At 39.3% G+C, this 25,279-nt stretch overlaps 2 protein-coding genes across 3 annotated transcripts in view; both read right to left on the bottom strand.

Annotated features, from left to right (window-relative positions):
* DDX10 (DEAD-box helicase 10) overlaps positions 1-25,279 on the bottom strand; it is a 329,406-nt gene that overhangs the window by 163,697 nt on the left and 140,430 nt on the right. For both annotated transcript variants that reach the window (XM_035008875.1, XM_035008874.1), the window contains exons 14-15: positions 13,537-13,656; positions 10,615-10,776 (exon numbers count right to left, since the gene is read on the bottom strand). In XM_035008875.1, the coding sequence (XP_034864766.1) occupies positions 10,615-10,776; positions 13,537-13,656 (282 nt within the window). The remainder of the gene's footprint in view (positions 1-10,614; positions 10,777-13,536; positions 13,657-25,279) is intronic.
* Positions 15,760-17,151, bottom strand: LOC118013196 (annexin A2-like). Its single transcript, XM_035008876.1, has one exon. It carries the CDS (start codon positions 17,134-17,136, stop codon positions 16,360-16,362), a length of 777 nt encoding a protein of 258 aa, XP_034864767.1. The 5' UTR covers positions 17,137-17,151; the 3' UTR covers positions 15,760-16,359.

Raw genomic sequence — 25,279 nt, 5'->3', positions numbered from 1 at the left:
AGTTTCAGAGAAAATGGGTATTCCTTTGACTTCCAAATAAAATATAAAATTAAAAGGGCAGGTAAAACCTAAACAATGTGCAATTATACAGAGGAACATTCTAAAGATTGGAAGTCCCAGGACCAAGGTCAGAGGAAAAGGAAGGCTAAACAAGAACTGTGAACGTGATTTGCTCTTTGTGAAAAGCTGACAAGATGACAGGACTGTTCTCTAACCTGGGCCTTCGCATGCAGAGTCTAGTGCTTTTTTCCAATACAACCTAATAAAAATCAAAATGGCAGGGTTTGGAGACTTTAACAGATGACACTTTGATAACAGAAGAAAATAATACCTGGTATTATTTTAACAAGCAGCCAATTAATGCAGTTGCTATTACATGCCATCCCCGAACTGGTTCTCCGACGGGCTTGTGAGGGTTGTTCTGCCGCTAAAATAAAATACTCTCGATGCTTCCTCAGTTTGTGGGAGGAAAAAAGTTCATGGATGGCAGTTTCTCAACATTTGCATCCAAATTTTTCATAAAAGTTGCCATCATTTACTGATTTTCTATAAGCATTAGCAGACTACAGAATAGATGAAAGTAGCCAAATAATATTAAAGAAAAGAATTAACAACAACTGATCATAGTTACTCTCAGTTTGAGAGCTGGCTTTTGTTTGTGGATGCACATATTTGTAATATAATATTACATTTTTGTATTTGTAATATCTGTAATCTCTCTTACACACACACTTTGCTTCTATTTTATACAAAAGGAAGTCTTCATGTTTTAGAAGGTAAAATTAAGGAGAGCAGTATTTTATGTTATTGTAAAAGGTCACAGTGACTTTCAAGCATCGCGCTGCTGAAAGTAATTTTAAAACTATACTTACATGAGATACAGCTGTATAAAACATCAAATAACTAGACAGTAATGAAACTGAACTTCTAGAAAAAAAACCTTTGTGCCCATTAACACATTATTATTAAGACTGTTATTTTCCTACTAACACTAATAGATCTGAATTAAACAGCAGTATGTTAAGCATTTTACATATATTCTTAAAACCATTTAACAAAACTTAAAAAGTATTATTTTTCACATTTTATAGATGAAAAAAACTGAACCAAAGGAATTATCTGGTATGAAATCACACAGCCACTCAGTGTTGAACCTGAGACTAAAACCAGTCTCAGAGCCAACGTTCTCCCCCTCAACTCCAGCACACCTCTCCTCCCTCAAGTCTAACACACCTCTCCCCTCCCTCAATTCCAGCACACCTCCCAGCCCACCCCACCCCCATCTCCTCCCTCAACTCCAGCACACTTCTCCTCCCCCTCAATTTCAGCCTACCTCTCTCCTCCCTCAACTCCAGCACACCTCCTAGGCCACAACTCCCTCCTCCCTTCTCAACTCTAGCATACCTCTCCTCCCCCTCAACTCCAGCACATCTCCCCACCATCTCTCCCCCCACCAACTCCAGCACACCTCTTCCCCACTCTCCAGTCCATTAGAAAGTATACTTATTTTGCGGATGTATAGTGTTTTTATCTTATCAATATAAGACAAATGTTCCATTTCCTTTTATTATTAATAACGGTCTGCTACCGTGGGTCTTTTCATCCTGATAGCATATTTTTTTTTCCTGATAGCATTTTGTGGACATTATCTAATTAGTTTTTGCCAGTCTTCTGTGCAGGGGGGCAAAAAAGATAATTAACCACATTTAACAGTCACAAAAATTTTTGTTGTAATTATTCAGTAACTGACCTTCTCCCAACACATTAGATGATCTGAAAATGGCACTTCAAAGTTCCAAAGAATAACCTCAATATGTTCAAATCAGAAAAACCCTGTCTATACAAGTAAACATAATCTCTACTCTGGGCCTTTTCATCTAACCATTTTAATCCTAGCAGAAAAAATATGTTGACAATTTTCCACTGTTACAGAATTCCAGTATTAGTTTATTATAGACAAGGAGGGACATTACAAATTTCAAATTTTAACTGGCTATCAGAATTCACATGTGCGGGCGCCTGGGTGGCTCAGTTGGTTAAGCGACTGCCTTCGGCTCAGGTCATGATCCTGGAGTCCCTGGATCGAATCCCGCATCGGGCTCCCTGCTCGGCAGGGAGTCTGCTTCTCCCTCTGACCCTCCCCCCTCTCATGTACTCGCTCTCTCTCATTCTCTCTTTCAAATAAGTAAATAAAATCTTTAAAAAAAAAAAAAAAAAAAGAATTCACATGTGCATGCAAATGGGCTAAGTTTTCCTTGTAAGATTTCTACCACAAGTCCCAGATAGATGAAGTATATCTAAAACCTTGAAAATAGAAGTGAACATGACATGGAGCTTCAGTGCAAATAAAAAGAACTTTCAATACTGAGTGAAACACAAGGAAAATGAGAAAACTTTTCTTTCTTATCTTAAAAAGCTATGTTAGCATTCTATCTGAAAAGAGGAAGGAATAAACATTAGTCTTCAAATAGAGGAAAAAAACAGGAAGTAGAATTTATGGTAATCCAAAATTTGGGAAATGGATATAGGAAGAAAGTACATTTTTTTCCTTTGCTAAGGCAAGAAAAACTAACTTAAAATATGTGTGTATATATATACACACACACACACACACACACACACACACATATATGAATTGTAGATGCTATAAATGAGAAGACATAAAGACAAAGGGTTGGCGTACAAGGACTTGAGAGGGCAGATATAACTGAATTTTATTAGATTCAGTAATTGAGATTCTCCTTCCCCCTTAATTTTATGTGGTTCAAATGCTTTAAATCCTTTATTCTCCTATTTTTGAGGACAGAGTGGTACCTAAAGCTATTTTATGCCACACAAAAAGAAGGCAAAATTTTATCTTTAGTCCTACCATGCTACAAATGATTAAATGTAAGAAGAGCATGAAATTCAGTAACAGAAACCAAATTCACAAGGGATAGGAAAACAGAAAAATCACATTTCAAGGTACAAAATGCTCCCTTTATAGATGTTATTATACTTCTTTTGGCTTCTCACAAATTATAGGCCCTTAGCTTTGAGAAAAGAAAATGCCATAAAGTATGAATTTTATCAGCAGTCAGGACTATGTATTTAAATCATTTTCACTCTATGGCAATCTTGGAAATTTGTAGATTTGGAAACAATTCAGGAAGTGGTGGAAACATGAGCTGTTTGGATGACTCTCAGGCAACTGCGTCACGTTGGTAAGGAACTGATTTCCCAGCTGTCACAGAGAGCAGGAGGAGACATCTATCCCTATTTCAGTAGTATAGGAACCTCTTTTTTCGGGGAAGAAAACTGGGTCAAAAGAAGTGAGTAAAAGAATGATTACAAGGATCTTTGGCCCTGAAGACACCCCCTGCCCTCCAAAAACAAAACCCCAGTTAACCTAAATCCTTCCCAGGGACTCAGAACAAAGCAAGGTTCTCTGATCTGTTCCCTATTCCACAGTTTCATGAGAATGATGCAAAAAATTGATCTTCAATATGTAAATCTGTAACAACTCCAACAAGGATATGAAGACAGGGAGAAAAATAAGTGTATGTGGAAACACTGATTTATTAATTCTTTCAAACATTTGCTGAGCTACTATGTGCCAGGCCCCATGGTGGGCTCTAAGGACTGGCAAAACATAGTCTAGCTCCCACCTGGTCTTTGTAGTCTATGACCTAGCCTTGTCAGACCCCTTCATTACATTAGCATCAAACTCTGCCCCTGTTCCTCACTCCCAGTCTCTACTGACCATCAGTCTAACAACCACCACCCCACCTCTCAAACGTAATATAGTGTTTCAAAAAAATCCCATAATCCCATTTTAACAATAAAAAATAGAGATTATAAACAGCTCAAAGACCTGCCACACAGTGATAAGATTTATGCAATTTTGAGTATTTAAATGTCTCATTTCGGATGTTGGATATGAAGGAGGGCATATGTACCAATAGCTGAACTGAGTATCACAAGATGTTATAAGCTCTTGGGAATAAAAACAGAAACTTCCCAGGCAGACATCTCCAAATTACAGGCAAAGGTTCCATACTAACAGGCTGGCTCCTTTCTTATAGTACACCTTGTTGTAATGGTAGGAGGAAGGACTGAAACTGAAAGGGGGTTAGGGATGTACAAGAAGAGAATCTCTTTTCCTCTCCTGTAAGTAAACTTTATTCATAAAGTTCATTTAGGAGTTAAACACCAGACGCTTAGTCCTTTATCCTCATGATGACATTTCTGACAGTAACAAAATTTCTTCAGGTCATCTGAGCCAGACCATTCTCTGACAACACCTTAGACTCTTGGACTCACAGCCACTTAAAAATGCACTCTGGTCCCAGTAACTATACAGATATTCAATGAACACTCAGGCAAAGTCATTACTAGTACTGGGTCCTAAACTAAGCTACTAACCACAACACTTACTTTATTCCTTAATTTATTTGACACCGATGATCTTGCTCTGGAAACAAGAACACTTTCCATTATTTGTCATTCCTTCCTCAAAATCTCCACTCCTGTTCCAACCCTTTCATTCACTGTTTCAGAGTTAGCTACTGTAAGAGAATGCCTGATGGTTTAAGATAGGTATAAACAGACTGAATAGTTAAAAACAAAGACCTTGAGGTAAGAGTCTCAGGGCTGCTACTTTTGACTTGTGGGGCCTTGGACAAATTACCTGCTCCTTCTAACTCTGTTTTATCATCTGTAATTTGAGGCTAGCTCGCTTATTTCAGAAGTTGTTAGCACATAATAGAATAATACATACAAAGCACTTAGTGCAGGGCCCAATCAACTAACTGCTTATTACTGTCAATGTTCTTGTTACTACTATTCTAAGACGCCTGATTACTGCTTCCCTCGCTCTTGACTATCATATACACTTATGTTTAAGATACCTGGATTCCACGGCAACTAAATCCTGTGTCAACAAAAACAAAAACGAAACAGATTTTCTAAAAAGTCCCTTTAATTCTTTCCTAACTGTCTACTGTTCACACTAGTAGTAAGTGGGACTCAGAGCAGTACTCAACCATCTTTTGGCAAGCCACATCTTGACATGGCGGTGTTATCTAAACACACAGTCCAGGGTGCCTGGGTGGCTCAGTTGGTTAAGCGACTGCCTTCGGCTCAGGTCATGATCCTGGAGTCCCGGGATCGAGTCCCGCATCGGGCTCCCTGCTCGGCAGGGAGTGTGCTTCTCCCTCTGACCCTCCCCCCTCTCATGTGCTCTCTCTCTCTCATTCTCTCTCTCAAATAAATAAAAATAAATAAATAAAATCTTTAAAAAAAAAAAAAATAAATAAATAAATAAATAAATAAACACACAGTCCAAAATGGATAAAGCACTCAAAGCAAATTTCAAGGGAATGAAAGAGAACTTCATGATATATTGCTTCTCTCCACTCCCAGCTGGTCTAGCAGATATTATCACCCTAAATACTGCAATCTTTCAGAGCTAAGAATGATGACACACCACAAAGCAGATTTTCACTCCATTCAAGTAAAGACACCTTTCACTGATGTGCTCCACAGCCCACCTTTCAGAGTTCTGATCGAATTACAAGAAAACACACTGCTTCCATCCAAAAGAAGTGGTTTTGCCTTTATAACATACTAACTTACTAATGGTCTTCTATGCAAATATTACAGCTCCTACTATAATCTTACTTCCGATGAGTGGTTTCAACAGGTTCAGCCTATTAAATACCAACAGGCCTACTCAGGTACAGCTGCCTGCCAGGGAAAGCGGAAGGCTGAAATGGTCTCGGGGAAAGAAAACAAAAAGCGACGGTCAATGGCTGCAAAGACGACTCACCAAGGTAAATAACACTGCTGACTCAGTGACCCACAGCCCAGGCACGAGGGCCTGAAGTCCAGAGAGCAGGGAGCGCTGAGCTCCAGCAGCAGAGAGCTAAATTCTACTCCCAGTGAGGCTGTCATGGCTTTTTTGGGTTTCTTACAAACTAGTTAAAATTCTTACTGCTCAGTTTCTAAATCATTAGAACAAAGATATTTAATCGAGTCACAGTAGAAATTACACAGCTTTCAGAATCTGCTAGCTGAAAATACAAGTCAAGAACAGGTGTATCAGGGGCGCCTGGGTGGCTCAGCTCGTTGAGCTACTGCCTTCGGCTCAGGTCATGATCCTGGAGTCCCGGGATCGAGTCCCACATCGGGCTCCCTGCTCAGTGGGGGGTCTGCTTCTCCCTCTGACCCTCCCCCCTCTCATGTGCTCTCTCTCATTCTCTCTCTCTCAAATAAATAAATAAAATCTTTAAAAAAAAAAAATTAAAAAAAAAAAGAATAGGTGTATCAGCATGGAGGACAAAAATGAACAGCCGAGTCTTACAGCACAGAGAGGGAGTGCGCGCTTGAAACCATGGTGCAAAGCTGTTAAGTTTAAACAGCAGGAGCAAACGCCGCCTGTCAAACAGAATCATTATGACAAAATTCACATATATATTAAATATGTTATCCTTTGAAACCAAAAAAATAATCATGAAATAGTCTAAATATGCTAAACGAACACTGATAAGCTTAAGAAAACTCCTAAAATTGACACATATTTTTAAAAATAGAGATTTTGTGGAGTTTTCTTTACATGTACAATTTTCTCAGGCACATCCCTCACTCATAATTTTTTGTTAAAGTTTCTTTCTTCTTTTTCTTTCTTCATGAGGTAAAGCTTATTCCTAGATCCTAAGTTAGTATTTCAAGTGTTCTTTAGGGACACACAATTCCTCTCAGTATTCTTCCATAGAAATAACAAAATTATGAGTTACAATTTTAAGGGAAACAATTACATTTGCCCACGGTAAAACCTTACGCTAGAAGAACTAAGAATTGTCATTAGAATAAGTAATATACTCAATTAGGAAAAAGATATGATTTCAAAACCAATAATGTGTTCAGATAAAGCAATTAAGATAAAATAATCTGTGCAGGATTAATAATATATTTTGCTTCTAAGTTAAATTTTAGTAACCACTGGAAAATAAGTGAACCTCAAAGGAGGCCTTATCATCAATCAATGAACCCATTTTATCAGCAGGGAAAGATGACCAATTCAAATTCCATTTTCCAAACAATAAGGGGTTATTTTATTCCCATGTCCTCCCTATACACACAGAGCCAGAGGATCCCTCTGATCATCGGGTATGAACCCCCACTCCCACTTCCTCATTTTCATAACAAGACGCTGCAGTCCATACTGGTGACTGGTAATCCCACTGGACCAGGCAATGCCAGACTCAGGGTTCAAACGCAAGTACTGCTCCTTACAGTGTAACACTCCTTCCACCAAACAAGCCAAATGTTCAAATTGCTACTTAAAAAAATACTACATGGGGGCGCCTGGGTGGCTCAGTTGGTTAAGCGACTGCCTTCGGCTCAGGTCATGATCCTGGAGTCCCGGGATCGAGTCCCGCATCGGGCTCCCTGCTCAGCGGGGAGTCTGCTTCTCCCTCTCCCGCTCCCCCCTCTTGTGCTCTTTCTCTCTCTCACTCTCTCTCTCAAATAAATAAATAAAATCTTTAAAAAAAAAATACTACATGTCTTTGAGGCAGAAATCCAGTCCACGGTACTTGGTGCGTGACTGATGTGAATTCCTGTACTGTGTCTTTTTTTTTTAAAGATTTTATTTATTCATGAGAGACAGAGAGAGAGAGAAAGAGAGAGGCAGAGGGAGAAGCAGGCTCCCCACGGAGCAGGGAGCCCGATACGGGACTCGATCCCAGGACCCTGAGATCATGACCTGAGCCGAAGGCAGACGCTCAACCATCTGAGCCCCCCAGGCGCCCAGCCTGTACTGTGTCTTAGGTATGCTGTCATAAACGTACTAATTCCAAAGTGCTCAAATGGGACATTTTCGCTAATTTAATACACAAATACTTACAAATGCATAAGTAATAATTTTTACTGATGGAAATACCAAGAAACTAATCACTTGTGACTCAGGTAGCATTTACATTAAAGTTGAACAGAGAGAAGACTATTTTAGTTATTTCCTTGTGCTTTTTTCAGGCTACATAATATTTTCAACATCCAATATGGAAAGTATGCTATAGGTGACCTTGTGCAGAATATACCTACTTTATACAAGACAACAAGCTTTGACTTGTTAAAAAAGACCTTCTGTCTATTTTATTTTATTTTTTTAAAGATTTTATTTATTTATTCATGAGAGACAGAGAGAGAGAGGCAGAGGGAGAAGCAGGCTCCCAAGGAGCAGAGAGCCCGATGCGGGACTCGATCCCAGGACCCTGGGATCATGACCTGAGCCGAAGGCAGACGCTTAACCATCTGAGCCACCCAGGCGCCCGACCTTCTGTCTACTTTAGTTACAGAGGTACAGTCATCAGAACCAGTAGTATGTGAAGTTCTTGTGATGTCTCTCACAACTATGTCAGCCCAAAGTGCTCTGTTCAACCTTGCTGTAAGATAGTCACCATGACAGTTTAAAAATCATACTACTTTTAACAATGGTGCAAAGAAAATAAATTATTTAAAAGCATAAAAGTGAAAACGGATATGTGCAGAACAATCTACATACAGTATATTTACTTTTCCTGTAACAAAGGGAGAAAATAAGGATCTGTATTTCTATTTACTCACATCTGCGTTAAGAAACGCCAGGATATGTCAATTTTTTTTTTTTTTAAGTAGGCTCCACGCGGGTGTGGAGCCCAATGTGGGGCTTGAACCCACGACCCTGAGATCAAGACCTGAGCTAAGATCAAGAGTTGGAGCTTAACCAACTGAGCCACCCAGGTGCCCCTAGGATATATTAATAATTAATAAAAACAGTTACCTATGGGGGTAGGTATGAGTAAGAAGACAGGCATGGGCAGAAGCAAGATGTCTCAACTAGCTTTTTTATGATCTTGATTTTAGAACATGAATATATTTTTCATTTCAAAAATGTTCACGTAAAAAAAAATAGAGGCATAAAAAGCTTGTGTGCAGTTAACTACTATTTAATTATAATCTTCCCAAGGACAGAGGAACCCACATATTTTAAGTATTCTATCCTCACAGCCTAGGGCAGAGCCTAGCACACAAACAGTGTGTAATAAATGTGCACTTAGTCAATTTGAAATTAAGATTTTAAAGGTTTCAGAAACAATATTCCACAGCCTGGATATAGTAACTTCCACACACGGGGGAGGGAGAGCAGGGGAGACAAGAACGGGCAGCAGTGGGAAACACCTCCTGTTGCTTGTACTGCTGGCTACAATGTAAAAATAAAGGACAAAATGTCCTTATGCTCAATCTTCCCGTGGATAAGTACTCTAAGCGGAAATGTGACATGCTGCTGACATTTTAATATTATTAAAATTTTTAATTAATATTATAAAAAATTTTAATAACAAATAATTAGTACCAAATTTCAATTTAAAGTACTGTAATAAACAGCAATGCATGGAATGTTTAGTTTTCAAAATAACATTCTGAACTACAAACTGTGTTTGAGGTTCATTTGTTCCCCACATTTCTAAAAGGATTTTCTCACCATTCATTTCCACCCCTGCAGCTATCTTCAATGTCTACTTTTCTTATTCATCAAATGCTACTGCGAAGCTGCATCGAACCTTGAAGAAACAAGAACTGCTGCTCTATAATAGTTCCTGAATCATTACAAGGTCAAAGAGGAGTCCAAACCCACAAGAATCCTTCTCAGGATATAGTTAACAATGTCCACACCCAAAAGCTTACAAGTTTCTTAACCCAGAACCTCACGTTATAGCAGTAATTCTTGGGCATGAGACTATGTTCCCCTGAAATCATTCATTATCTCAAGGGCATCTATAGAAATGTCCTTAAAAATATAAATCTGCCTTATTTCATTAACTGAATCATTTATCTAGTGAAAAGTCCACTTTTATGGGAATTAAGTAGTGTGAAAAGACAGTAAGACCAGGAGTGACCGGAATGGAGTAGCCCAGTTCCAGGGTAACAGAAAACTGCCAAGTGTAAGGCTAACAGTGCACATGCTTATACAGAAGCACTCCCTCTTACAAGGTTTCTTCTTTTCTTTCTATTTTTTTTAAATACACTAAGTAAATCTTCCATGCATTATCAACTATTAAGCTGAAGCTGCAAACAACAGGTAAATGGTGAAGAACCCGTGGTATATCTGTACCAAGCACTCAGACACACAACAACCTGGGTGAATTTACACAGAATTACACTGAGTATAAAACGCAAGTCCCAAAAGGCTACAAACACATTCCACCGCTTCATTTACCTAACATTCCTGAAATGGCAAAAATTATAGAAATGGAGCACACAGGATGAGAGAGTAATACAGACTGTTTCTTCTTACAACTGCATGTAAAACCACATTAATCTCAAAATCAAAACTTTAAAAAGAAATCACTAATATCATTTGGGTTACCTCAACCAAAAGCCCATTTGGGCAACGTTCTTAGAAACCAGTCAGTATACAAGACTCCACCAGCAGAAGCAAGAAAAAGGGACTAGATAAGATGAGAAAATACCCTCAGAGAAAGAAGGGTTCAAGAAGTCAAAGAAGAAAGTAATGCGGTTACTGATGACCATCTAATGAATATTTAGGGACATGTAAATGTTATTCATATTAATTCAAGATGGGAAGCTCACCCGATGCTTTGCCTTGATCTTCTTCCTATATTCTTCTTTGTCAAATCTGTCCTCTTCTTGAAGCCTTTCCTTGGCTCTATCTAAGTTGATGCCACCAGCACCGTCCTCCTCGTCGGTGTCCTTCAAGACAGATTTCTGCATCTGTGGCCACTGCTGAACTAACTGAAGACAGGAAAACAGTAAGTATGGGGCAGAGGACCGGGAACATCAACAAAAAACCATTTCCCTTTGTATAATGATTTTGAAATGGTGTGTTCTCCCCACTTTCTGCCTTACAACCTGCATTTCTTAAGCTTCCGAACAAACTTTATAAATAAAGCGAGCAAACCCCTGAAAAGACTGTCCCAGTCAGGATAAAGTAATGCTGCCACAATCCAGGGACCCAGCAGGAATAAAGGAAAATGTCATGAAGTACTTTGGAGGAGAAGCTAGTTGCTTCCACATCATCTCAGTGTCTTAATGGGCTATGATCTGCTGGCTCCATTCCCAACATGTGCAGAACAGGAGCCAGGTGGACCCAAGCAGTCCCGCCGGCTACCTTGGCACCTCGACCCTTCTCTCCCCATACTGTTGTTTGACTTTCCCGTGTTTTCCTGTGTTTCTGCCAAGAATTAATCTCATCTCCTTGAGGGCTGTTGTCTATCCTGTTTATGTATTCTCGGGGCCCAGCCACAGTATCTGCCACATATTGAATGCTCAAAATTGATCGATTAATCCCATATCAGCCTGTAATACACATAAACACTAAAATAACTAGGCATAAAAGAAAATTAGCTTGGATTTCAGGAGCTGGCTCAAATCTACACAATTTACACATACAGTTCACGGTTAGGAACAAGGTAACACAGAAGTCAGAGCACTGACCTGGAGTCAGGGGACCTGGCTTAATGTCCTCACTTTTAGGCTAGCCCTACTGCATAATCCTGAATAAATACTTCATTTCTGGGCATCTGTGTCCTTGTCTGAAAATTTTTTAAAAAGGTCTATTTGACTCGGTCATCTTCCAGGTCTAACACTGTAAAACTCAAGACAATTTAGACAAAACCTATTCTCTTGTTTTTAACTAGTAATTGGTTGCCAGAGGATTTCAGTAGCTGCCATTGTTTTGAAAGGCCACTAATTAAACTGCAAGCAAAGTGAAGTTGTAGGCACACACATTCTCTCGTCAGCTCCTCTCACTCCTGTCACCAGCCAGTCTTCAAGACAGGATTCCCACAGCGTCTCGACGTTTGGCACCGAATGGGGGTCACACCTGTCAGTGTGTGGGTGGCCGTGCCGGCAGCCACTGACACTGAAGAAGCAGGGAGAGGAAGCCGGTGTGACAGAAAGAACACCACCCACTGCTCCGACTCTTCAGTCCTTTTTTATGACCGCATGAAAAAAGTTCAGGCCTCTGCGGGCTGAAGGAAAAGTTCTCTCAGACTTTCAGAGCAGAAGTTTCAGTGTGGCCCATAGCCAGACAGGGCTCCTATCAGCAGTTAAGTTTTCAGGGAAACATTTTACAGTTAAGGATTTATACTCCCCTTGGAGGAAATTGGTATAATCCGCGCAGTTAAACGCACTAGCACAGTCAGGAACCTCATTATGCTAACAGCACTAATCTTGCTTTACAGTAAGCATCTGACGTAATACAACTATATTTTGGCCGAGCCTGCTTCAGGTGCTGACCTCTTTTCAATAATTTCATATGGATCCATTACATATCAATTCTATAGGCTTCCTCTGCAACTTCCAACAACTTTAAATTGCGCTCTTTCTTCATATGATTTATACACCACCTTACTCCATATTCCTAGTGCAAACCTGGGCTCCCTTTGCCAAGTAACATCCAGATGTCTGTTAACCTCACAGTTAATAGGAAACATACTCCACTGGATAGAGACTGTTTATGCAGCATTTGTATGAATGATGAGGAAATGTCTTGTGTGACACATTACAGTCAGTATCTTAAAAACTGTTATTTTATTGGGATATTAGAAAACAGTCCATTCATTCAATAAACTTATGGGTTTACTGTATGTCAGGCCCCGTTCTCAGTGCTGGAGACAGAGCAGTGAGCAAAGCGGACAGATACCTTCCCTCAGGTAGCTACCCTCATTCCACTAGAGTGGAAGAAAAGGACAACAATCACGTAAATAGAAAATATAAAGTCACATAAGTGCTAGGAAGAAAGAAATAAAAGACAAGGCAAGGAAAATGAGATGACAGTGGGACAGTGGGTGTGTGCTCTACCAAGATGCACAGGAAAACCTGTAGGTTGAAGAGAGTGAAAACCAGGAGCGGCTATTCTGAAGACCCACTATGACCACTAACCACCACTACTCCTTAGGTAAGTCACCTGACTTTCCAGACCTCTCTCCTCTTTAAAAACGGAGAGAACACTGTGATTTAACAGAGGGACTTTTCATGAGCCATCTGCGAGTGGTACCTATTTACGCGAAGACCAAGGTAATGGTGAGGTGAGAGCCAGGCACCGATGTGAAGCAGAAAACGCCGTCTCACAGCCAGCCTGGTAAGAAACATGCCAGTACAGCGTGGTAATGGAGGAAGTGCAAAGCAGAAACTTTACAGAGTCCAGGAAAGGCTGTGGCAAGTAGTTGTGTTACTATTCTTGTGTTTGTTGCCACAGAACGTGTTGATGGACACCCTGACGGGAAAGTCTAACCTGTAAAAACGGAATTGAGAAAGCTCAAATCCAACTCCGCGTCATCAGCACCCAGAACTGTGGCAGCTCACTGTCCGTGAGGCCTTCCTGCCTCCAGACGTACAGCTGAGAACTGCCTAAGACAACGCTGACAGGAGCTGCCTCGTGCTCTAAAGAAACAGTTTCTTTTTCTCACTGATGAATGGACGTCAGAAGAGAGTCAGACTCTTTACAATACTGGGATGGTACCTCAGAAATGAAGCATTTAAGAATCTTACCTCCCCTTCATCAGTAAATGTTATCTTCTTATTCACTTTAAAATTTCTCTTCATTACTTTTTTTGCTTCTGCGACCTTGGTCACTTTTTTCTTGACACTGGATTTAGAAGGTTCTTTTTTCTGTATGAAAATGTACAAAAAACAAAGATGATTAAATGGCTGCGTTTATATCAGCAATTTAACTCTGTAATACACTTTCCAAAATTAAATGTATTTATTGGCTCACTGGCTAATAAGCACCAAAAATACTATCCAGAAATGAAGTTATTAGATTTTTTAACTAATGGTACCCCCACAGTGCTAAAGGGGCTTAAATCTAAACAAGATAAATGTTAGACATAAGTAACCTTTAAAATTTCTTCTATTACTAAAACTATACTATCCTGATAATGTTGAGACACCAGAAGAAATGTGATAATGTGAAAAATGGACATTCAACATAAATAAAGCTACCTTGCAGCTGTAACACAGAGCACATTTAGAAACCAATTCCAAGGGCAAACTTAAATTTTCAGAATAGGGAAATGTTTACCTGGAAAGCAAAATTACTACAGTACATTGTTTGCAGCTCAACATTCTTCCTCCTATTACAGTAATTTACTATATGAACACTGGAAAATATCCTTTGATAACTAAGCTGTGTCCAAAGGTGAGATAGAATCAGAGTACTTTTAGCAGGATACACTGATCAGAACCCATCTAATGTCCTAAAAATCACCAAAGCAGGGTATTAAAAATGCAGAGCCATTGTTTACTTATGCTAAGTGAATGATGAGCAAACCGTCTGAAGTGGGGAGCTGTCCAGGTCATAGCACAGCCTGCAATGATGAGTGACAATAAGTAACTCACCACTCAGAGGGATCTGTATTATACTCCTCACATTAGAGCCAGGGGTACCATGAAGCCTCCATCAGATGAGTAGACAGAATAAGTCTTTGGTGCAATAGTTAAGAAAACGGATTTGAATTCAATCTCTACCACTTTTGAGCTGTGTAAGAGCAAGTTATTTAATCACTGTGCTTTAGCTATAAATTGAGTATCCTCGATGATACCTCTATCTCATAGAGTTGTTCCAGAGAGTTTAACAATAAATGTAAAAACACAAAATGTAAGTATTCGATAAACCTCAAATACTACTATTATATATTGATTTCACACTACCTAAAGAGATCGTGCCAACTGCACAGAGGTCTAATTTGCAAAATTCTGGACTTTGAATTTCCTAATTGGTTGGTTTTTTTAACTCTGTGTTACAGGTAACCACCCAAGAAAAAGTAAGAAAGGAGGGACTGACCTAGGAAACAAGAATTATCAGAAGCTTCGAAAAGATATACCCCTGGCTACAACCATTATATTATGTTAATATACACAGAAAGAACAATTCACTTAAAGTAAGTATTATTGATAATGAATTAAAAAATGCTTAAAAATAAAGTACCATGAAATCAAAAACAACAACACACTAAAACAGAGGTTTGTGTCAAGTTATTAATCATTATATTTTTAGATAATAATACTTACTATGGAAATCAGATAGTGTATCTGCAGTATGATAATTTAAGTACAACAAGAAATTTACTTTGACACCAATGGTTCTCTTATGTGGGTATTACTAAAACTGCTGTTATAATTCTGGTTCTTAAAACATGCAAGCTATATTATCCAACTATGCTTATTTCTTAGACCATGAATCATTTCAAATTTAAGAACATTCTAAGATTTTAAATCCACAAAATGCTTATGAAAAGATTAATCTCTTCTGAAGTGACAAATTGTTATTACATCAGAGACATCAATACGTTAAAATTTCCATGTGTGCACCTCACAAGATTTCTATGAAAAGAAATCCAATTGTTCTAGATTTCTTCTTCCTGTGGGATATCCCACCTCCTCCACCCCCCAACCCCCACTGGCCCTGACCGCATGAATGTTGCCATCTAGTTGCACAGGGCCCTAAACTGCTCTGCCCATCCCTCACAACCCTCTCCCTGCCACTGGACTCTGAGATACATTAATTTTTTTTTTTTAAGATTTTATTCATTTATTTGACAGAGAGAGAGAGCACAAGTAGGCAGAGTGGCAGGCAGAGGGGGAGGGAGAAGCAGGCTCCCCACTGAGCAGGGAGCCGGACGTGGGGCTCCATCCCAGGACCCCAGGATCATGACCTGAGCTGAAGGCAGCCGCTTAACCGACTGAGCCACCCAGGCGCCTCTATTATTTTAAGTAAAAATTCAATTTATTCATCTGTTTATGACACAGTACACAAGAGGCAAAGTGTTTCACATCACAGATTTCCCTTCCAACTCCTCGGAATGTTCATTTCTTTGGCTAAAAGGAGAGACTAGACATGAGAGGCAGGCAATGCTTAGGCAACTGACATAAGGATGGGGAGGGGGTGATGCTAACGCCATCCTCGCGGGGACAGGCACAAGGGGACTGTCAGTCACAAGCTATTTTCTAGAACCGTTAGCTGGAAACAAAGGAGCACCACTCCTGGGCGCTCATCCGTCGTGAGCCTCAGTCATCCCCACCACACAGGTACAGCAGTGCTTTCTGGTAGTCGCCCTTCGTGTCTTGCTGGATGTAGTAGTACAGGGATTTGCCATACTTTCTCTTGAATTCAGACCTAATTTTCAACATGTCCACTTCACTGCGAGAGACCATGATTCTAATCAGGACTTTATCACGAGTCCCCTTGCCCTTCATGGAGTCATACAGCTGGTCAGCAAAATACAGGGGCTTGTTCTGAATGCACTGGACCAGGTTCAGGAAAGCATTCTCCAGGTCTCCTTTGACCTCCTTCTTGATGCTCTCCACCACGTCCTAAGGGCTGTAGCTCTTGTACCTTTCAAATACTTTCTGGAGGTGACACACACTCTGCTCAGTCATGATGCTGATCCACTTGGGCACATCAGTTCCTTTCCTCTTCACTCCAGCACCATAGAGATCCCGAGCATCTTGGTCAATCAGTTCATAATCAATGACAGAGCCATCCTCTGTTCCTTTACCCTTTGCAAGGGCAACCATCAGCTTGTGGAAGTCACCAGATGTGTCAGAAACAATGTCCTTCTCCAGATCAGTCTTGTACATTTCTTTGTAGACTCTGTTAATTTCCTGAAGCTCTTGGTTGGTCCTTGAGCAGATGATCTCAATGAGGTAGTCCTCATCAGTCCCCAGCCCCTTCAGGGAGGCTTTCAGCTCAGAAGCATCATACTGAGCAGGTGTTTTCAATAGGCCCAAAATCACAGTCTCCAGGTGGCCGGACAAGGCTGACTTGAGTGCTGACGCAAGTTCCTTTTTGGTCCTTCTCTGGTAGGCGAAGGCAATATCCTGTCTCTGTTCATTGCTGCGGTTGGTCAAAATGTTGACAATGGTGACCTCATCCACACCTTTGGTCCTGATGGCCGTTTCAATGTTCAGAGCATCACGCTCAGCATCAAAATTGGTGTATGCTTTGACCGACCCGTATGCACTTGGGGGCGTAGAGTGATCACTCTCCAAACTGAGCTTGCAGAGAATTTCATGAACAGTAGACATTTTGAAGGAATCTGGGCCCGGCGCCAAGAGCTGCGAGCGTCCCCAGTTGTAGAGCCGATACATTACTATTATTGTTGGAAAATAATACAATCATCATTTCCTTACTTCAACTCAGTAAATTGTGTGGGGGTAACACTAAATTGAAAGAGAACAGGGTGATAAGAAGCTTGTCAACTGAAATTAAGTTGCCACCTGTAGGACACCTTGTGAACACAGGGCATTAATAAGACCCCCACTTCCTTCTGCTCAGCCATTACTCCTACATGCCCAGCCCCCACTTTTCCCTAGAGACAATTACCAAAGAGCACCACCAACAGAGCCACCAGGGTTGGCGACTGTGTTAATGACTCCTACTTGATCTTCTTGGGTTTTAGGTCAATTCTTGAGGATCCTGGGTTGGCTAATGTTCTGTCATCAGAGAGACAATGCTGATCAAATAGTGCAAACTCAGAGGATCATCATGACGTAAAAATAACAAAGAAGTAAATTATCACCACTTAAATAAAAACAAAAAAATGCTGAGGAGCAACTTTCTGGGGGTGATGGTCATACTCTATTATCTTGATGGGAGTTTGAGTTACACAGGTGTATACAACAGTCAATATTCAAATGTTGCACTTAAGATTGGTGCATTTTACTGTACATAAATTTCTACCTCAAGAGAGTCCTGTAAACAAATACTGAACTTTAATGAATGACAGGCAAGCTCAAGTATATGGAAGAAAGTGTAATGCTGTTGGCAACTTACTCTGAAATGCATTACATTTAAAAAGGTGATAAATGGATAGATGGAGAATTATGTGGCAAAAGGGTAACTGCAGAATATGAGTGGTGGATATTTTGGTGTCCAAAAATACACTCTCTTCAACTTTTCTTTATGTTAGAAATTTTTCATAATAAAATACAAATGCCTGGTCCCAGAAATGAGAGAAAAAGTCACAAAGCAGAAATACCAAATACTGTCAGAACAGAAAAAAGGTCAGTCAAAAAACCAACCCTACAGGGTGGAACCTCGGGATGATGCAGGTTCCACTAAAGCTCCACATCAAGAGCTTCAGGGAAACCCATGAAACCACTGAAATTACGTCACAAAACGTGGGGGGGTATTTGCATCTTTGCATCTTTACGGTTTATCATGGATTCTAAAAGGGAGCCGTGATCTCCCCCTACAAAAAAGTTTGCTTGTCTGAGGGAACCAACAGAAAGGAAGAACAGAAATTGCAACATGGGTAAGACACATGTTTATCTTATTTTACTGATAGGCTGTGGCTTTATTCCAGTACTGGAGAGTTTTCTTCAGTCAAATATGCACAAGAGTGTCATCCACGTACAAGACACCGCAGTGCATACTGAGACCCCAGCAGTGAAAGAGACAGGTGGACTCCCAAGCCTCCCTGAGCCGAACTCTATCGGCAGAAAAAAGACATTAAACCAGTGGAAAATATTAAGTATTTAATCACAAATGTATTAAGTGCTCAGAAAAAATACACAAGATGAATGAATTCTATGTAATAGGGTACCTGCCCTAGCCAGTCTAGGCTGGGGAGAGGAAGTTAAGGAAAATTTCCTTTTGAGGGACAAATGTTTGAACTGAGGGGCAAACACCCAAACACGGTGGCATTGCTGGTACCTTCTGGGTGTCCACTGATGGTGGATTTCACATATGGTTCATAAGAGAGGCTTAGCTTAGTTCAATGTCATTCTTATGCTCATTTATTTTGTAAAGGATATTCACTTCCTATGAATTCATGTCTTATTCATATTAAAAAGTTGCCATTCGGGCGCCTGGGTGGCTCAGTTGGTTAAGCGACTGCCTTCGGCTCAGGTAATGATCCTGGAGTCCCGGGATCGAGTCCCGCATCGGGCTCCCTGCTCGGCAGGGAGTCTGCTTCTCCCTCTGACCCTCCTCCCTCTCATGCTCTCTGTATCTCATTCTCGCTCTCTCAAATAAATAAATAAAATCTTTAAAAAAAAAAAAAGTTGCCATTCATGTCTTCTTCAGCCCCATGTTTACCTCCCAAGAAACAGTGTTAATAGCTTTTTCTATATCCTTTCCAGAGACATTCTGCCCACATTCAAATATATATGAAGAACACCAAGATACTAAAAGAGCTATCCCTGCAATCAAGAGCCTTGTATACATAGCTTCATATAAATGTGCATCTATTTACCTAGGATAAATTTCTAAAACTTAAAGCACTCAGTCAAAAACTATGTGCATTTATATTTCAAAAGATATTTCCAAATAACCCTTCTGAGAAGTTATACAAAATTTAATATTCCCAACAAAAATTTGAGAGTAACTGATTCTCCACATCTATTAAAAAAATAGATTATTAGGCTTTATGTTTTTGTCAGGTGAAAAAATAACATCTCAGGGAATTTTAATTTCATTTATATTGTTTTAAGCATAGCAGAACATCTTTTCAAAGGCATTTTCCCCCATGCACCATGTATATTCATTACCAGTATTTTTAATGAATTCCTGGCATTTTATTAATTTGTGAAATCTTTTCATTTGTTAAAAATGTGTCAATATTTTCTCCCACTGTATCATTTATGTTCAGACTTTTGCCATACAGGGTAATATTTTGTTGTTTCGCTTTGTTTTGTTTTTTGCTAAACATATACTTTTAATCTTTATGTAATTATTTTTTTAAAATAATGAAAATTTCTGGATTTTTTTAATACCACATTTAACAATACTTTTCCAACTGAAAGACTTTTCAAAAATGAATTTAACTCCTGAAAATGCAGATTTCACTTTTCCTAAGAGTTTCAACACTGGCTCTTGGATAAGGGGAGAAGTGCTCATTAATACTTTAAATTTCTATTCATTAAATCATGAAAAATATCAAGTATCTTATTGTTAGGCAAAAGTTATATTTCGACTACAAGACTTTGTATTATTGGTGTAAGAATGAAATTTGCAACTACCAAAGAGTTTAATGAAAGATTTCCTGACAAGATGTAAAACATCAAAATGCAATTTTCATTTCCATTTGCACTTCCTGCACATGTATGCTAGACTTCAGAATCAAATGCTAAAAGGAAAATATCGTAAAATACAAAAGTGATAAAGAATCAAGTTATTTTCAAGGTCTTGTGATAGCTGTAGAAGGTTGCCACAAATAACTTGGAAGATAAAAGAACAAGAACAGTCGCTAAAAGCAGTCTTCCTAGCAGAAGGTCTGTGTTACTTTTAACCCCGGCTATAAGAGGATTCAAAATATAGTCAATGAAAAAAAAACCCACTTTAATAAAAGCATTACTACTATACATCCCAGAGGGTACAATAAAAGTATCATTGCAGAAAAAGGAAAAACAAAACCAGAAGGAGATGAAAGTCAGAATTAAAAGAAAAGATACTCTAAAGAAATCAGATGTTTATGTTTCCTTAAAGTAGCTCCCACACGCATCATGGAAAAATTAATGGTTTATAATAGAAATGGTATCTAAAAGTGAAGGAGACTGGGGTGCCTGGGGGGCTCAGCTGGAAACCTGCCTCTTGGTTTTGGCTCAGGTCATGATCTCAGGGTCCTGAGATCCAGCCCCATGATGGGCTCCATGCTCAGCAGGAGTCTGCTTGAGACTCTCTCCCTGCTATGTCAGCATAATTCCTTCACCATCTTAAAGTTACTGAACTATAATTCACAGTATTAATGAAGGATGCACTATTTGACATTTTATTTGAAAGCCATCTACAAAACCTTTTCTTAAGAAATAAACTTCCATCGACAGATGAATGGATAAAGAAGATGTGGTATATATATACAAGGAATATTATGCAGCCATAAAACCCCCTGAAATCTTGCCATCTGCAACAACGTGGATGGAACTAGAGGGTCTTATGCTGAGCGAAATAAGTCAATCAGGGAAAGACATGTATCATATGATCTCACCGATATGAGGAATTCTTAATCTCAGGAAACAAACTGAGGGTTGCTGGAGTGGTAGGGGGTGGGAGGGATGGGATGCCTGGGTGATAGACACTGGGGAGGGTATGTGCTATGGTGAGCACTGTGTATTGTGTAGGACTGTTGAATCACAGACCTGTACATCTGAAACAAATAATACATTATATGTTAAAAAAAAAAAAAGAAGAAGATAGTGGGAAGGGAGAAACGAAGGGGGAGAAATCGGTGGGGGAGATGAACCATGAGAGACTATGGACTCCAAGAAACAAACTGAGGGTTCTAGAGGGGAGGGGGGTGGGGGATGGGTTAGCCTGGTGATGGGTATTAAAGAGGGCACATTCTGCATGGAGCACTGGGTGTTATATGCAAACAATGAATCATGGAACACTACATCAAAAAAAAAAAAGGAATTGCATTTACTGAAAAATAAATAAACGTTTTTGTTGGGCTAGCAAAAAAAAAAAATATGAATAAACTCTTCCAGAAGTCAGGAATTTTTCATAGTTGTTTCCCTTATGGAACTCATTTTAGTTCTCTTTTCCTATAAAACTTAATCCAATGTAAAAAAAAAAAAAGAAAGAAAGAAACTTCCTTGATGATTAGTGATGTTGAGCACATTTTCACGTACCTATTGGCCATTTATTTGTATGTCTTCTTTGGAAAAGAGTCTATTCAGGTCCTTTGTCCATTTTTTAATTGGATCATTTGGGTTTTTTGCTTTGGAGTTCCCTATCTATATCTCAGAGAGCCCTCATTCAATATATGCTTTGCTAATATTTTCTCCCATTCCACAGGCTGCCTGTTTCCTTTGCTGTACAGAAGCATTTCGGTCTGATATAGTCCCTTTGTCTATTTCAGCTTTTGCTGCCCGTGTTTATGGGGTCTTATCTAAAAGACCACTGCCGAGACCAATGTCAAGGAGCTTTTTCCCTATGTTCTCTTCTAGGAGAGGGAAATAAATCAAAACCACAATGAGACAGCACTTCACACTTATTAGGAGAGTTATCATCAAGAAGACCAAAGGTAGCAAGTGTTGGCGAGGGTCTGGAGAACAGGGAACCCTCGTGCGCTGTTGGTGGGAATGTGAACTGATGCAGCAACAGGGGAGAACAGAATGGAAGTTCCTCAAAAAATTATGTTATCATATATTATATGATCCAACAATACCACTCACTCCTGTGTATAAATCCGAAGGAAACAAAAGCAGTTTCTAAAAGGGATATCTGCATTTCCATGTTCACTGCAGCATTACTCACAATAGTCAAGACATGAAAAACCATCTTAAGTATCTGTCAAAGGATAAAAATTGATTAAGAAAACATGGTATACAAATACCATGGCATATTACTGAGCCGTGAGAAAGAATGGAAACCTGCCATTTGGTGACACTAGGATGAACCTGGAGGGCATTATGTTAAGTGGAGTAAGTCAGAGACCTACACTGTATGGTATCACTTATATGTGGAATATTTAAAGAGAAAAAAGTGGGGGCTAATTTCAAAGAAACATAGAATGGTAGTTGCCAGGGGCTGGGAAGAGGGAAAAATTGTGAGATGTAGGTGAAAGGGTATAAACTTTCAGTTATAAGATGAATAAACTGAGGATCTCATGTACAGCATGGTGACTACAGCTAAAAAAAACTGTATTGTAACTTGAAATTTGCTGAGAATACACCTTAAGCAACCTCATCACAGACAGAAGAAAGTTAACTGTGAAGTGATGGATGCATTATCTCAATCTTGGTAGTCATTTCACACTGTCCATACAAACAAAATCATGTTGTATACTTTACATACAATCGTACTTATCAATTATTCCTCAATAAAGCTAGGGAGAAAAAAGAAATAAAAACACCACCACCAGTAAGCAGAAAAAGTACGTTTGTGAAATCTTGTACAGCTACAACTACAATGTGCTTAACAGTGCTGAACTCTATACTCAAAGGTTCAGGTGGTAGTACGTTTTACATTAGACGTATTTTACTACGATTAAAAATAAAGAGCCACCTAGAATACAACTGGACTTCTGTTTAAAATGTTGTTACAGGGGCATGTGGGCGGCTCGGCCAGTTGAGCATCCCACCCTTGATTTCGTCTCAGGTCATGATCTCAGGGTTGTGGGATCCAGCCCTGCATCGGGCTCTACACTCAGCAGAAGTCTGCTGGAGACTATCTCCCTGTCCCTCTTCCTCTGCTCCTCCCCCTGCTTGTGTACTCTCTCTCTCTCTCTAAAATAAAATCTTTAAAAAATAAATAAAAATAGATAAAATGATGTTACAGCAACAGTTTCTCTTTTGTGGAGGAGCTCCACAAATGTACCGCTAAGACAAAGCAGCAGTCCTAGAATTACACAGCGGCTGCAGCAGGGGAACCAGGGTGGGCCATGCAAAGGACAGGAAGGAGACAAGAGACCTCTAAATGCAGATCAACTAAAAGGATCTTTTAGAAACAGGAGTGCTTATAAATTATAAATTATGGAAATAATCTTATAAAATGGTCTAATCAATCTCACAGTATTTTTTTTCCACAATGTTCCCATTTACCAATCTTATTGTTTAAAGTTTAATAGAAGGCAAGCTACAATAAACCTTGGAAATATGCATAAATTTGGCCATATTGATAAAAATAGGAAACGAAAGAGTTGGAGAGAACGACAAGAGCTAGTGCCCCTCTCCCCAAGTCCCAGTAATCACCACCTCTGCAGTGGACTGTATTACAGCGGCCTGTTAATGGACTTTGTATGCACTCTTGCCCCCATTACAGTAAGCCACATAGTCGTCCTTTGTGCTCCTGTTTCATTTTTCCTAATAGATTGTAATCTCCACAAGGGTTAAGACCATTTCTATTAAAATTCGTGTCCTCAGGGCATCACAGAGAGGCTGGCACACAGGAAACATTCAGTATGTATTTCTTGAAAGAAGAATTAGTGAATAAATTCTCAGTGGAATAAAGCATTACTTCATTTACTGCTCATAACAACTACAAGTCAAATCTGGTCCCTGATAATTTTTTTAATTAGAAAACCAAAGCTTAGATAAATTCAGCAATTTGTTCAAGGGTGCACAATTTAAATCAAAGGGCACTTGACTTTGCTGTCCCCACTCTACAATGCTTAGTTGATTTTTGTTCAAACTGTCTTAGGTTACAGCATCATAATTTGACTCAGTATGTGCCTTTTACATTTCTATCAATTTTGGAAGAATGTTTGAAAATTGATATTCTGAGAAACTTACACCTTTTTTCAACTTTCCAGTTCATGGCCCATTAAGAAAGATTTTACTCAGATTCTACTTTCTGATACACTATTTGTAATGGTTTTTAAAACTGTTTTCAGATCCAAATATAAATGTCAGATACTGAACATGCGATTCCAGACTACAAGGCCCAAACCCGAATTCCCTTCTGATGAGAATCACAGCTGTTAAGACAACTTATTTGTGTATGATCCTTGTCTCATTACTGGATACCGGCACTTCATAATCTAATGTATCTAAGACAGCCTAAAGACCCATTCTAGAAATCCTTCCCAATTTTTTATATTTTATAGATAACGTATGTTTATTTCAAACACAAAATTATACAGATGAGAGCCCACATATCCTTTCAAAGTTCTTCACATTTCAAAGCTAGGTTAGTCCTTCTGATTACATTAAGAAACAGACCATAAGTAAATGTTAATCTCTCTCTATTCTGTATGGTCAATAAGACCATGCACTACTATTTTCTTTGTAGTCTGTGAACTGCAATTCTGATGTATAGAGTGATGAAAATGGTTAATGAATACTACAATATATTAAGAAACATGACAACATATTTATTACAAAATATTTATGATTCTTTTAAAAATCATCTTAACAGGTCAACATAAACAGGAAAGCAGACAACTGAAAATTGCTCTTTTTTTTCCCACCAGACCAAAAACTACATAGATATGTAGTGATCTCAGCTTTGTGTGGACTTCCCTCCTGCTTATGGAGGATCATAAGGCACAACCATTCTACGCAGTTTTTGATGAATAGATTCCTCCTTCTGGATTCCTACCTTTCTGAATCCATAGGCCTAACCTGGGATACTTTCCAGAATATGCTCCTACCCTAATAAGCTCTTCTGAGAGTGTGTACCTGCCACCTTAAGTACTGAATGCTTTCAGAAAAATAAGTTTCTGATATATCTCCAATACGGTTTCTATATTCCTCAATTTCTTCTCTTACTCTTCACATAAAAGTTCCCCCACCAAACCCTCAAACAACAGTGTTTTTTTTTCCTTCAATACACTCGCCTTTCTCAACA

Source organism: Mirounga leonina, unplaced genomic scaffold (assembly GCF_011800145.1).
Source record: "Mirounga leonina isolate KUSES-001 unplaced genomic scaffold, KU_Mleo_1.0 Mir_153, whole genome shotgun sequence".
Taxonomy (NCBI): domain Eukaryota; kingdom Metazoa; phylum Chordata; class Mammalia; order Carnivora; family Phocidae; genus Mirounga; species Mirounga leonina.
The sequence above is the reverse complement of the archived record's forward strand: the minus strand, read 5'-3'. Positions and strand labels throughout refer to the sequence as shown.

Excerpts from the sequence above, each read along its gene's own strand:
- LOC118013196 (XM_035008876.1), bottom strand. The coding sequence starts at position 17,136 with ATGTATCGGCTCTACAACTGGGGACGCTCGCAGCTCTTGGCGCCGGGC.